At 32.6% G+C, this 16,476-nt stretch overlaps 1 protein-coding gene across 2 annotated transcripts in view; it reads left to right on the top strand.

The window, feature by feature from the left end:
- Positions 1–16,476, top strand: part of LOC124360701 (E3 ubiquitin-protein ligase MIB2) — a 103,588-nt gene that overhangs the window by 48,064 nt on the left and 39,048 nt on the right. For both annotated transcript variants that reach the window (XM_046814529.1, XM_046814530.1), the window contains exons 11-12: positions 6,032–6,224; positions 9,999–10,154. In XM_046814529.1, coding sequence (XP_046670485.1) covers positions 6,032–6,224; positions 9,999–10,154 — 349 coding nt within the window. The remainder of the gene's footprint in view (positions 1–6,031; positions 6,225–9,998; positions 10,155–16,476) is intronic.

Consider the following 16,476-nt stretch of genomic DNA (forward strand, 5'->3'; position numbering starts at 1 on the left):
ACCGACCAACCACCTACGACTGACAAGAGACCAATAGCAAATAGCAATCGTCATGGTAGAAACAAGATAGTGGCAAAAAAAGGGGAACAGGAGTGGGCCTTTTTTATTATTGGTTCATGCTAAATAAACTTCTTAAAACCATACTGTGATTCAGCTTTGGTTTATTACAAATGTCTAATTTGTTTGATACATTGGTTTTCTTTTTAGTTAATTTTTCAGAATTTGCAACCAAAGTGGTCTTCTCAACTGATGGTCGACTGATTGCAGCTCCCGCATAAAATAAAAAGATTTATGATCTCAAGCCAAGAGAGATCAGGAAAAAAGACAATGAATATTGCATCTCAGTAAAATAACAAAATCCAAGCATTTTGGAAAATTTTCAATGCAGAAAGGGGTATAAAGGAAACGGCTTGGTCTATGAAGATCAACAACAAAAGTATTTCAAACATCAATGACATTGCAGAGCACTTCAATTAGCATTTTATCAATGTTGCGGTAGAGGCTCTGAAAAGTGCTGACTTCCCAACAGGCTTCACCGCCACAGTCTTCAATTGGATCTTTTGGTAATATTTCACCCAGCCTCAAATGAAGAAGCTAGAAAAGCCATCTGTGCTGCGAAATCATCATCTTCCAACGGTGTTGACGAAATCTCCAAAACAATGAAATTTTGTTTGGACAAATTGGTTCCTCCCATGACTGATATCATTAACAAGTCGCTTGCTCAAGGAGTTTTCACAGCAAAAATGAAAACCTCTGAAGTTTATTGGCTTCACAAAAAGGGCACAACATACAAAAATACCGGCCCATTTCTTTGGTTACATCTTTCTCCAAGATCCTCAAAAAAATTGTCCTTAGCAGGTTAAGAACCCACTTCCATCTAAACTGTGTTGACCTCAAATGCCAGTATGGATTTATTCCGAGTTGATCAACCATCACGGCCTTGAAAGAGGCACTGGTTGCACCATCATCAACTCGGCAGATCCCCTTAAAGTGGCCAACTACATCTTAATCAACCTAACTCAGGAGTACTGCTTCAACAAGAAATTAATCTTTAATGAGGCGAAAACAACCCAGCTCATTCTAGGAAAACTAAAAGGGAAAGTGATTGAACCAACAAACATACAAGCGCTGTCCTCGACTAGACATTTGGAAGTCGTGCTCGATGACCAGCTAGCATGGACCAATCATATCGACTCGCTTTGTCTGAAACTTAGCGAAGCGGTCTTTGCAATAAAGCTTGTCCAATTTATTAGCACAAACAAGACTACCAGAATTTGCTATCATGCACTCTTCGAGTCCCACATCAGGTATAACATATCATATTATGGGGTGGCTCATCTCTAAGCAATATCAAGAGGATGTTCGTGATGCAGAAGCGAGCAATTAGAGTCATGGCTGGCTTCAACATCGACAAAGCTGTATGGAAGTCTTCAGAAGTCTCAGAATTCTGCCCCATCCCTCTACACTTATGAAGTGGTTCTCCACGCCACCAAGCTGCCCTTAGTGAGAAACAGCGACATCCATACGCACAATACAAGGAGTGAGAACAACTTTAAACTGTTTCACCTCAATTCCACACTCTATTCCAAGAAACCAACCTATGCTGGAGCAAAGCTCTTTTACATTCTCCCGCAAGAAGTGAAAAGAGAGCCGCCAGCTTTGCTGAGGGGACGGCCTCATCGCTGGCTGCTGAGGGATCCAGTCTATAGCCTGAAGGAATACATGGAACGAGCCATATGTGAACACTGTCATTAACTTGCAATTGTACTCTGTGACACTATTCTTGGCTTGAAGCTGTCAAATAACGTATATTCTGATTCTGACTACTGTTTTTCGAAGGAAAACACACCGGAAAAGTTTTAAATTATCAATCAAACCATAAAAAATTTGTCAAAGAATTTGTGGCCTGCTTATTATTTGATACTGCAAAAAGCTTATGCTCAGATAAAGATGGATTAAAGTGGAATTTAAGTAAATTTAATCGGCTCTTAGATGCAATGGATATTCTCAATTAATAATAAATAAGTGCAAACGAACTAGAAGAATCATTCCTGAGTAAATAAAACAGGATAGTAATAAATTTGTGTTTATGTCAATCCCTTGTGTGACGGTATTATCGGAGAAAATTAGAAGTAGGTAGAAAGTATAACATTAGAACTGTATTTAAAACACACTATACTCTTAGACGAAGATGCCAAAAACCGTGTTTACAGTATAAAATGTAGTTGTGATAGAGAATACGTAGGCGAGTCAAAGAGAACTTTAAATGTTAGGGTAAAAAAACACAAAGAAAACACAAGAAAGGGTCTAACAGAAAAGTAACAAAATTGCACATCATTGTTGATCCGAAGACTATCATATGAATTGGGATGAAACCAACATAATACATTGGAAACCTTATTTCATTAAAAGGAAATGAATCAAGGCCTTATATATTAAATTGGCAGACCGACCAATCAGTCAACCATCAGTTGAGATTAGGCCACTTTGGTTGCAAATTCTGAAAAATTACTAAAAAGAAAACCAAACCTACCGAAATCAGAACTGTAGTTCAGTTTTAATAATTAGTTTTGTGTTTAGTTTTTTATTAAGTGCATGTTTTAGAGATAGTGAAGTTGACTCACGACATGGTGGTTGTGATTCCTGACTAATGCTCTGATATGATTTGTTTAGTTTAACCTAGTTTGTAATAATGTTAGTTTATTTATTTACCTGAAGAAGAGGTCAGATATCAGATCTCGAAACATAGTATTACCGACTTTTTTGTATCACCAAACAATGGTAAATGCCTCGGAAAATTCCTGTTAACTTCATAATCTTCCTTAATACAACACATCTCATTCAACATTCCACAACTTTTATATCATTGTTTATCTCTCTTATTCATACTATATAAATTATAACTAATTAGACTAAATACTGCACCATAAGACTACAATAGTACGTTTAACTTCTCAAAAGCATTATTAGTATAATTTTTAATTTCGTACTCTTTTTTACATATTATTTTTCATATATAAATTGTCTTCAAAATAATTTAGCAAAGTTCACAGGAATTCCTCCCTTTCTGTTGTTTTGATTGTTTGCTTTTCACGTTAACAGTAGACCTATACTAAAAGAATATCCGTAGATTATTGATTGGATTCAGGTGGATATGTTGTGGCCATTTTTCAGGTGGTTGAACTGAACCTGTAATTAATTATCTTCTATTATACTTAGAGATCCCATAAACTTTTTTGATGATGATGGTTGAATGTCCAACAAACAATCTATGGCAGCTCCGGTACTACAGCTGAAAGCACACATAAAGTAGAAGTATGCAAGTTTTAGCAGGCTAATGATGATCGTCACAGATCACAACACCAAGGTATATAATCACTAAAACAACATAGTCCTCAATTTCCAGATAATCCGTATGAGCGACTACAAATTAGCAGAGCCCACTTACCATAGTTGATCCCCTTAATTAAATTCTAGTTCAGAAAACTCCAAGGTACATCAGCTGTAGTTGCAAAGGGAACATTGCATTCTTTGAATCATTAGAGATCCAATACCATCCATCTTTTTTCCTCATAGTGAAAGGTACAGCAGTCACTTTAGAGGGATTAACTGAAAGACTAATCCTTGCACACCAGCGAGCGATCCACAAGTTTGAGGGCACTGTTCATCATCCTGTAATCATCCCATAATGCCTACCTGCAAATAAAATAACTACATAATTTCCATAATCTTGCACAAATACACCACTTTTATTGAGGTTTTGGAGCAGATCATTATGTATCATAATGTAGATCATAATGAGTAAAAAAATTAATGATAGTTCCAATCTATTTTTTGTGATTCTAACTTTGTGATCATGATTATTCTACTGTCCTCAACCATTTTTGAATTGATTTGATGTAGTATGAGATGTGGTTAAAGATATCTTCAGGCTTTGTCATGAATGTTTTAATAGCCGTCTTTGAACTCGCTAAACAGATATAATGTTATATTTGAGTGCGCTATTTTGAACAAATTTCATAAAAGTTTGCTTATTACTATCAACCTCATAAAACATAAGTTCGAATACTTTTTCATTTTTACTTATATCAACACCAGTTACTAACACCACCACCCAATGAAAAATGTATCTAATATACATATTATCGAAAAATCTATATAAACATTATATAAATGTATATCTGTATTATACAATACATTATGTGCTTTTTAACGCAATAACTGGCATGATTTCTTATTGATTAGGATCAAACTTGAGATGGAAATAGTACTATAGACATGTACTGGAAATGTTCTGGCTTCGTTCAGAAAATATTTCAAGTTGGTCGTCATTGCATCTGTGCCCAATTTTTATCACAGCTATTGCACAGTGAACACTAGTGTGTACCGAGACATTATTACACATACCTTGGAGAAGTTCGTTAGCCACTCTCAACCAATTAAAAGTAAAAATAGCAGCCAATTGGATTTTAGCAAAATTGGTATGTTGGATGTTTTTTAAATTATACCCAAAAAACAATAAGTTTTTAGAAACTTTTTAGAAATTTCAAGCAACTTTTATTCTTACTCATTTTCAATATCTATTAAAGGAATTTGTTATTGAAAATGAATGGCCCAAAACCAAAAAATTTTCCAAAAAAGAATTTTTCCATATTTTTGTTCTTTAAGTCTAACACATAAGAAAAATGCAATAAAAATCAATGTTCCAACCATTGAATGCGTTTTTTAAAAAATGTTTTTTGTACAACAAGTGGTCAAAATTAACAAAATCACCTTTTTGTCATACATAAATTTAGTTTGCGATTAATAGTTTTCTATAGTTACAATTGTTTTTGTTCCTGGCAGCTGTTTTTCTTCCTAAAAAAAGTTTTTTGATCCAGCTGATTTGTATGACAGACTTGCAGAGACTCGTAAAAAGATGAAATTTACTGAATACAGGAGAAAATTGAGATAGGCGCAAATCTTAGAAGAAGAAAGGAAGAAATAAAAAGAACAATCAACAAATGGAGCTGGAGAATTTTAATAATTTTTGGGAGAAAATGGACAAATCTTTCTTAGTTTGATTTTAGTTGGGTTTATTATTTACTGTGTAATAATATACAGGGTGTAAAAAAAGTCCCGCACGAGCGTGATAATTCCCAAACGATTACAGGTAAAGCAATAAAACTTGGTACATTATTACTGCACTTATAAATCTACTTTTTGAAGTAACTACCAATTTTTGTCTTGTAAGGGGGATGGCCAGCAAGTAGTTAGAAGGAAATCTTAAATGAGAGCATAGGATGATTTGTACATGAAATTAAAGGTAGAGTACAATGCCACAAATTCAACCGCAAAGGGTTCACTAACAAAAAACATTACGCTGGTTTAAAGTTTAAAAATTTACAATGTAGGTCCTGTTTTAGATGGTTTAATATTCTTGTCTTGGTTCAAGTTGCGAAAGTTTCTAAATTTTTGAAAGTGTTACGATTATATTAAAATGCCAACTGTTAAGAGTCATCATGTTATCATCAGTGTTGTATAAATTAACCTTAAACTAATAATGAATCCCCAGTTTATATTTACAAATGACAGCGACACTTGAAATGCATCTTTTTTCCCATCACGCAAAAAGAGATATTTAACTATGCAAAAGTTAGTGTTACTGATTTCTAATAATTAGTAGCATGTGCAAAAATATAAAATAAACTGTTGTAAAATGAGACAGGTTCTGATATTACTATTTTTAGAAGACTATTAGATAAATTATGACAAAGTCCAAGTTTAAACTGTGATTGGTAGATTTTGATTCTCAGGTGATCTTTTAAATCTATAATAGTTCATAATCTAGTATTTTTGAATGTTTACTCAATACAGTAACTATGAAAATGTAGAATGTACTAAGTAAGTACTGCTGGGGTGGGAGGGTGGGGGAGTAACTGACTTATAAATTCACCCTGTTAAGAAAGCCTGTATATGTTCAATTAATGTAGTGCAAATGTGCTATAAAATATATTTTTGTGGTAGTGTAATACAAAGGATTTATTTGCAGAGCAACCGAGAGAATTCTGAGCAAAGCACGGCATCTTGTGGATGTGAAAAAGGATGACGGGTTTGCAGCTCTACATCTGGCTTGTCTGAACGGCCACAGAGCAGTGGTTGAGACTCTAGCGTTGCAGGGCCAGGCTGACATCAATCTGCCCAACAACAAGAAACAGACACCTTTGCTACTGGCAGTGTCACAGGTAACTCATTAGCTAATATACTATTTTACTGACCAATTATTCAATCACAAATTTGCGAATTGTCTAAGTTGAAGGTTATTATAAAATTTAATTACAATCAGAGATTTATGTGACATAAGGATCCCAGAGTTATTCTTCACAACTCGTAGTTGTATATTGTCCGACATCACAATTTTGCTGTTCCAGTCATATGTCGGACGGCATCTGACATTGTAATGGTGTCACTAATGCTTCATTTTCAGCCAATATGTGATGTTTCTGACTGGTGCTGTGACCACACGGCAATTCCATGAAGTAAAGTTGCAGACTGGTTAAGAATGAAGTATAATTGACATCATTATAATGTAGGATGTCATCCGACATACAAATGTAGTGCAAACCTCTTCCCTTTACAACCTCCAACATATGAGTCGTAAAGGAAATATTGTGTTACTGGAAAACCTGCTCAAAACTCCTGGTCTCTCCTGCAGAATATTTTGAAAGATATACCCTGTTAAAATGCAAAACTTACAAGTGTATAATTTCTTTAGCTTGTTATAATGAATTGAAATATATTAAACTATTATAAAATATAATAAGGTATTTACTTTTGTAATCAATAGTTTGATAAAAATTAGTTTTTCATTGAAAATATGTTAAAATAAATATAAGATAAGAGGGAAAACAGATATGAAATCCAATTGGAAAGGTTAAGTGAACAATAAAAAAAAATTATTGAGATTATAATTTTCTTTGCTTCAGTTAATCAATGATCATCATATTAGTGAGGGATGGTTGTTTAGTCACATTTTAAAAACTTTTAACCCTTATAACGTCAGTATAAATCTTTTCACGACTTCCAGCAAACGGCACAATATATAAAAAAAAAATTTTAATGTGCAAAGTTCATTTTTATTTTTACTTTCTATAATTATGGTAAGTATAAAAAAAGTAAAAATTTTAAAATTATAAAGTTTCTGTACTCAGGATCGTCAATGTTACGAGACATGTTATTTATCACTAATAATGAACACGGTACTTTGGAATTATACCGACCACACCCAGACATAAATCGTTATTTGACATTTTGCTTCTACTGATTACTAGATTAGCGTAGAACAATATTTCGTCAATATAAAACAGGAATTGTCTTATCGCAAACCCCTCCCCATCCTCAGACAGAGGTCAAAGTCGAGCGGTCTAGTAGATAACGTGATTGCAGAGTCTCGCCGCCCGTTCAGATGATGCGTGGCTTTGTTGTACTTCCGTGTTTTACCTCTACATTTCTCCAAACACAAAAATTCAATAAAAACAAATATGATCAAACTAAAACTAAACTCTTTATTGAAAAAATCACTCAAAACTTGTTTTTATTCTTGATCATACTCCGCCACCCAAAATGCGAGTGCCATGCCTTCTCGCTGATGTCAACGACAGAAAAACATCCCTCGAGATAGTACCTATCAGTAAAATATCAAATTCTAGAGGATCTGATCAGAAATATAAATTGAATTGTAATGGAAAGGCAATTATGTACCGCGCAAATCATGTGATGCCGCGTGGCCTGTCGTAATCGGGATTCTCGAGAAAGATAACATAACAGCGACAACAATACCGATCACAATGCCTGGAAATGCTTGTAAGTTTGTAATTTTGTAATTAAAGAGTTGTTTTTTCGTTCTATCATGTTTGTTTAGCTATAAATTTATATTTTTGTGTTCTTCATACTGGTGTGGTCGGTAGAATCCCAAAGTACCTGAACACTAAATAGGTGACACTAAACACTAAAATGACACTAAAAACACTAAATGAATAATAAAACTAAGATATCAATACTTTTAACAAATAAATAAAAACCATATAAACAGAAAACACGACGAAGGAAACCGACTCAGCGATGGTTAGACACGCACTACCTGAAGCCAAACTGCAAACAAAAGCGCGTGCGCTGTACGGCGTCTGTGCCGTGTGGCGGGGAGAGTGTCTAGACACCGCGTCTATTGTTTCAAACAATGTAACGCGACAGCTATATTTTGAGGCTTGACATAGGTCAATAATCCACACACATGGTTGACGCATACCGTTAGTGACATTGATCGGATTTAAAAGGAACTTAAATTTGCCATAGACGCAGTTTTGTGTCGATGCGCCGTACCGCGTCTTTGCCGTTTGGAGATAGTTTGTCTATGCGCCATACGGCGTCTGTGACGTTATAAGGGTTAAGATTTTTCAAATTTCAACAACATTTTTGTAACAATTTTTTTTTGTTCTTGTTTTCTTGTGTGTTGAGCAATTTAAATTATTGTATTTTTAGTGCAATGGCAATGTTATAATTAAGTTATGTAAATTATAAAAAGTTAAATTTTATTTCGTGAGTAAAGAAGGTATTGCTGCTACCACTGACTACATAAGCAATCATTGTTCACTTATAACTTTTAATGCACTTTCTTTATGGACATGTGAGTTTTCGTGAGCATGAAACCATGCCAGTGGATTTTTTTTTAATTGTAGAAATGTCAAGTTGATCTTGCCATTTATTTGTAGAAAGTTCATACAAAGTTTCTTAAATATGTGTTAAGTATTGTAGTCTTATTTACTGTAATATACAGTTGAATAATTATTTACATTCACCTATTGCAATAATAACAAGTACGTATTATTCATTATAGCCTAGCTGCATAGAGCCAATTTTGCATTGTATAAGCACATTTGCCTAAAGTTTTAAATCGATCGAGGAATTTTCCTTGAAAAAATCGATTGTCTGCTACACCAGTTTTGGTGGAAGTCATTGGAAGTTATTATATTAGCCTTAAAATTGCCATAAATGAGGAAACTTTTAGTATCACCTGTGTGTCATATGTGTGAATAGCAGAAATGTTTAATATTTTTAATGCTATGGACCAAACAATGCAAACGTGCAATATCTTTAAAAAAGCTCAAAACATAAGTATACAAGTAAATATACATTCTAGGTTATAATGAGTGTGTTGATGTAACTAAGTGAACTTATTTTCGTAGTCTGTGTTGAAAACCACACCAGTTAATCCTGTCTATATGTAATGTAGTGTATGTATCCAGTAGTTGTGGGAGTGGAACATGCACTCAGTAATGAATTTGTTTATTGTGATCAATCAATCAATCAATTTATTGTTTTAAGACATTGTACAAGTATTAACGTCAGTATTGCAGTACAATGCCAAGTCTAGATATACTATAAATTACTGATAAACTACATTTAAAATTCAAATTTTTTTACAATTTGATAATTTTTGTATGTTAAGGTGTAAAAAGAGTTGTTAAAATTACACCATCAATAATTCAAAATAAATTACTACAATTAAAAGATTTAAAACAATTGAATTAATCAACAAAACTAAAATTCAACAATTAATAAATATAAATATTAATAAATAAACTAACAATAACAACAAGAGGTTATAGACTAATTTAAAATAACATGAGAAAAGTGCCTGTAAAGAGTTGAGACAAACAACATCATCAAAGAGTAAACAATTCTCAAATTTCACTAACGCCAAAAAACTCCTGAAGGCTGTAAAAAGATTAACCAGTAACCACATATAAAGTTTCTTTCTGAAAATGGAGTGAGGGCATTTATAAATGAATGGTATTAATTTATTGAAAACTGTATGAAAATTTATTGATGGTGTAATTTAACTGAATATATTTACTGTTCTATATTTTAAACTTATATTGTTTTTAAATTTAGAATGATTGTCATTTTAAAATAGTTGGGCATTCAATTATGTATGAATGGGAATGTATAATTTGTTATAGGGCCACTGTTCGGTTGTGGAAATACTTGTTGGTCAACTAAAAGTGGACATGGATATAGCAGATGAAGAAGAAGATACACCATTTCATGTTGTTTTGCTCAAGCGAGGTTCCATCCACACAGAAATAAATGAAAATGAGGCTCCTTCAATTTACGGGGTATGTATTTTAATTTTGTTTGGACAAAATATTAACCAAGCCTTTAGCACATTTGATTATTACTGCCTATTTCATCTCCTGAATATTCGTAGACAACGCAAAATTTCAGAAGTGATATCAATTTAAAAAAGGAGATAAAACAAAAATTTAAAATGATAGACCGATATTCATTTTATTGTCACCATCTTAAGTATTTGAAAAAGCGATATATTAACCCTTAGCGAGCCACAAATAAATAACCAAAACTACTCCCAAGAACCATACACCTTAAAAATAAAAAAATTCCCACATACCAAAACCAATATTTTTTATAATCCTTATAACATAAGAGGTAAAAAAACGACAAAATATTTTTTCACTCTTTATTATTAATTTACAGCCAAAAAATGGTAAAATCATAATTTCACTGAAAAAATTTAATTTTGACATTCTATGTGTTCATATATAAAATTAACAATAGTTGAACACAATTATTGTAATATTTTACAAAAAACAAGCATATAGTAATTTTTATTTAGAGAAAATATAAAGAATATATTAAAAATGTATATATATATATATAAATTAAATAAAAGCAATGAAACTAAAAAAAAAACTTGACAATAAAGCCCTACATCACGATAATAATACATAAACTACACTGTACATTGATTAAAAATATTGATTAACATCAAAATTGAAAAGATAAATACGCGGATCGAAAATGGAAGGGCGAATAAACATCTAACCTCACGGAGGCTACAGGCAGACTGAGCGCGCGTCAGTAGACGTCGTTGGCTCTGCGGGAGACTATGAACATCCGGCCGCCCGCGCCCGCTATTTTGTCGATCGAACAAGAGCCGTGACCTTCAAAATAGACACGAACGGTTGTCCCTTGTTTAAATAAACCTTGTTTAACCGTTTTTACTAAGTTTGTTATCCAGAAATGCTTTTAAATAATATTTTAAAAAAAATTGATTTTGCGTCAGTGGACGTCGTTGGTTTTTAGCGCTAGTCTAGGCATGACGTCTAGTAACGTCATTGGCTCGGAAAGGGTTAAGTTTTATGACACATTTAGAATAGTATAATCATTTTGACCAAGAAGAACATGGATTCCGAAAAAAATCTATACCTATCATTACAGCCCTAATAAGTTATATTGAATCAATTATCGAATCAGTCAATAGGGAAAATAAAGTAGCTACAATCTTCATTCACCTATCCAAAGTTTTAAACAGTATTTCCCACACTAACATGATAAGAAACTAAGAAATTTAGAAATAAGATATTCTCACTTAAGTTGGTTTGAGTACAGAGGTGGTTAAGTACACTTAATAAGTACAGAGCAATTTGTAGATATAACCAAAGTGAACACCGATCAAATTTTGAAAGTTAAATGAAATTCTCAAATAACTAAGTGTTGAGTACCCCACTAGCTCCACTATTTTTTATTTGCCACTTGGACATACTTAAATGCCGTAGTGACATTTACAAAGTAAAAAAAAAACAACTCTGTGTTTACACTGATGATTCAAATCTCATTATGTCTACAACGACTGAGATGAAATTAGAAATACACTATTTTATTGAACTATCAAATTTCAAGAATTTTTTTTAATACCAATTTGATTTTAAACACTTAACAGTCTGATTACATGTCATTTACAACAAAACAAAATAAACAGTACCAAGTCCAAATTCATATTAATAGCAAAGAAAGGCATATTGCAAGTTCATAAAACCAAATTCTTAGATCTTTACATTGATATCAATTTCAGTTGAAATCTGGACATTAATCATAAACAATAAACTGTAGAACTTATGCTCTAAAAATGTTATCCAAGTTACATATTCTAACTGTATTAAAAATTGTATTTCATACCCATTCTCAATCACATGTATCTTATGGGATGTGCGTGGAGGTATATCCAATCAAAACCTGAATAATCTATTACCATGTTTTAAAATGTATTTATATATATATATATATATATATATATATATATATATATATATATATATATAAACATTAACATAACTACATGTTTAACACATCTACACACAGCTACTACTCTGTGATGTTTACTATTATATTACAACAAATAAAAATACATTTTTTATATTTAATCGTAAGTTAGAATTATATAAGAACAATTCCACATACAATGTTATAAAGTTTTAAAATTGTATTCCAAAAGAAATTAGTCATAAAAGAATCATAATAGTTACAGGCTATTGTTAAAAGACTTACTTAACCCATTGGCCTACAACTACGAGTTAACTCGTAGTATGGAAAAAGGACCTATATGTGCAACTACGAGTTATCTCGTATTTGTGTAATACGTTAATAAAATCCAATATATATTGTTAATACAAACAAAAACATAAAAATTAATGTAGAATCTTGGAGCATTGGAAAACGGTTTATTGTAATATCACTAGTATAAAAATTAATGTTTGTCTGTTAATATACATTACTTTATCTATTATAAAAAGGTTTTGTAAACGAAATAAATTACGTCATTGATGAGAACAATAAAGTATAAACAATGCAACAGCCTAGGTCAGCTGAGAGCAGCGGACAGCTGTGTTGCCGTCTACGTCACAATTCAGTAGCTCTAGTTACCAGTTCGCGCTAACAAGGTTATGTTATTGTTAACATTCATTTTATATTGAGTTTCAAAATTAGTCAAAAACGTATAAGAAGTGATTTTGGAATTAATAATGTTTTGTTTGGAAGTGAATTAGAAGATAGTGAATTTGAGGAAAGTGAAGAATCTATTGTTATTGATAGGCGTAAACGTGACATCGATTGTGAATCAGATTCTAGTGATGGAGATATTTGTGATGGTGATATTCATCCAGAAAATAGTTTACAAATAATTGATTTGGATCTTGATAACAATGTGGAGGTAGGTTTTGGTTTTTTTTTAAATTTATTTAATTTTTTAAGAATTTTGTAAAAATCGCAAACATTTTTATTTCATGTTTAAAAAGTATTTTATACAGCAAAATTAACATTTCATGCCCTATTTTGCATAAAAGTATGTTTAATTTATAAAATAAATTAGTTTTTTAAGGGCATAAATAATTTTTAATGTAGAAAAAAAATATTTGCTTTAAAAATTTATGTTTCAAAATATATAATTGTAAAATTGTTTATTAAAAATAAAAAAAAAGTTTTTTCTTAAATAATTTGTAAAGGTGTCTATATAAAAGTCAGTGTAAATCTGAACAATTTAGTAAAAGTTTTATGTAAATATGTTAATATTTACTATTTGTACGGTTATTTATCTAAAACACTACAATTTGTGTAATATTAGCTGGCCTAACAGGGCCCAGCACCGACAGATATGGGAGGTATGGCAATGGGTTAAAAATGCCTTTTATATTTTAGACAAATTTTACAATTTTAGACAGTTTAATTAAATGTTATTGAAACTTTACAATGTTTCAGCTCCCAAGTGTTTATCTTAGATTATAGATTGAAAACTTGGATTTATGTCTTACCTAGATATCTATGTTTGTTTAAAGTTTTGTGTCTGTTGCCTGTTGAAATTGTGTCACTACGATGTGTGTTAAAAAAGTAATGGGAATATTTAAGATTTCCGGGTTTGGAAGAGTCTGATTGTTAAGATGTTTTTTTTAATGTTGGTACTGTTGAAGTACAATTGAATTTCCAGCTGTATTCATTACTTACTTTTTCATTGCTTAAGTATTTGATGAACACAGTGATTTTCGTTTAAAAAAATGAATCAAAGAATTTATATCAAATTTTGTGAAAAAAATGAAATAAAGTGTAACAAAGTGTGTGAAATGTTAACAAAACCGTATGGAGAGTCTGCTATGAGTAAAACAATGGTTTATGAGTGTTATAAATGTTTCCAAGATGGCCGTGAAGAATTTGGAAATGACGAATGCTCAGGATGCCCCAGCACATCAACAATCGATGAAAACATGAAAAAAGTGGAAGAAATGGTTATGAATGCTCGCCATATTACGATCAGAGAAGACGCTGATGATGTTGGCATATCAATTGGCTTATGCCATGACATTTTTTCAGATGTTTTCGGTATAAAAATGTGGCAGCAATATTTGTTCCAAAATTGTTGAATTTTGAATAAAAACAGCGGTGAATGGAAGAAGTTTCTCAGGAGTCACTAAATGAAATCAGCGATTATGCAAAATTACTGAAACATGGATTTAAGGTATGACATTGAAACTAAGGCTTAATCGTCCCAGTGGAGGCATTCTGGATTCCGAAAACTGGAAAAGGCTTGACAAGTGCAGGTTGTGCATGCTCACTGTGTTCTTCTTCGATTTTAATGGTATAGTGTATCATGAATTGTTACCACAAGGTCAAATCTGGAGTACTACCTCCAATTTCATGCTGTTTGCGCTAACCCTTTGGAGACCAACTTTCAATATATCGGAAGTCAATAGGTAATAGTAGCAAATACGGCGAACTTCCAATATATAGGAAGTTTCATAATAAATGTTTTTAGTTTATTCAGTGACACATTTACATTGAATTGTCACAAAAAAGTCTAAATAAATTACCAAAATAATGAAATATAATGGTTTTGTAAATAATATTTGACTTTTTGTTTGTTTATTCTATGTCTAATACATACAATGTCGCCCATCCTCTTATGGTCAGACTATGTGCCAGTCTGTGATTCTCGGGAGTAAACAAACAAATAGTTGCTAAGATGTTTGTACATTGTAAATAGCGTTATTTACACTGTGTTTCTTATTTCTGTGTCTCGTTTGATTTATGTAAAGAACAATGAGTATTCATTTTTATTTACGTTCTAGAGAACTTGATAGACTTCTTAGAAATAAGTCAGTTGGATGAGAGTGAGGATGAGGTTATTTCCTTAGCGGATGGCTTGATTGTTGATGATTCTGATGAAGATCCATCATGAGAACCTATTGAATCAAATAAACTCTCATCTACCAACATCTGGTAGGACTATTTATTGAATTTCAAGCAGTGATAGTGGTGAGAGTGACATTGAGATCAACCAAAGTCGTGTTAGAAATAGCAAGGGTCGTGTAGGTAGGGCTAGCAAGGGAGTTACAGGGAAAGCTAGAGGTAGGCCTAGAGGTGTAAGGGTAGGTAATGATCGTGTTCCAGACATTCCTGTTAAAGAGGATGATGACTGTATGAAATGGAAGAAGGGAATGATATGTCCTTCTTGCCCCAGGAAAGGGAACTACCTGGACTCAAGCACTGTCCTCCACCACATTGTAGGCCTATAGCTATAGCCTATTTCAATCTATTTATATTATTGAAATATGAAATATTCTATTTCAACATGGGGCTAATAAAGAAACTTACCATAAAAAGTTATTGGACCACAACTTGGATTCTCAGGCTACCCCTTGGTTTCTCAAAATGTTCGCTCACAATAGGGTTGTAGGTATTTATTCTTTTTTTCTCCTGATAAACAATGACAATCTAGCTAAGCTTATACTGATGGCGAGAGAAAAGAAGAGACCTGGCCCGTGCCGGCGCACAGCTGTGTACTAGTGTGTTGCCGCGCGGTAATTTCAGGCGCTTCGCCCCACAGCCAACCCTGCGAATTGATTATCATAGCAATGGAACAGTGAAACAATAATGGAATTACGAAACAAGGCGCGGCAACATACTAGTAGTAGCGCCTGCAAATTTCAGGTATGCCAGAATCCAGGTCTCTTCTTTTCTCTCGCGATCAGTAGTGAACCTGGTTATAAGCCTTGCGCTAAGTTTGAGCCAATTATGAACTATGCAAATAGTACATTCAGACACTATTACACACCCAATCAATATGTATCTGTTGATGAGAGACTAATATTGGTACCAAGCCACATATAGAACTATTACAGAATGTCCCCAATAAACATTATCATAAATGGGGAATAAAATTATGGATGTTGTGTGATTCTGTCACAAATTACTGCTTAGGTTTCACATGCTATAGAAGCGCTAGATCAACTGAATACGCTAGAACAAGAAATAAAACAATTTGGGTTATGATTTGTAGCAGTTATACAGATTTTGAGTTTGTGTAAATATCTGAAAAAGGGATTTCACATATTTTTTGATAATCTTTTTCTAGTATTTCACTTATAAAATATTTGTACAACAATGGTACATTTTTCACTGGTACAATTATACAGTCTAGAAAAATTCTGGCACTTCAGGTAAAAGAAAGATTTGGGGTGGGACAAAGCAACTATTTTATGAAAGAAAACATTCTGTTGCTTGACTTAAGAGAAAAACAGAGCCAAAACAACTTATAATTGTTGCATCATCATCAGAGCAATCTGTTGATGTAGATAAAGCTAGAAGAGGAAG

This window comes from Homalodisca vitripennis, chromosome 4 (assembly GCF_021130785.1).
Source record: "Homalodisca vitripennis isolate AUS2020 chromosome 4, UT_GWSS_2.1, whole genome shotgun sequence".
Classification (NCBI taxonomy): Eukaryota; Metazoa; Arthropoda; class Insecta; order Hemiptera; family Cicadellidae; genus Homalodisca; species Homalodisca vitripennis.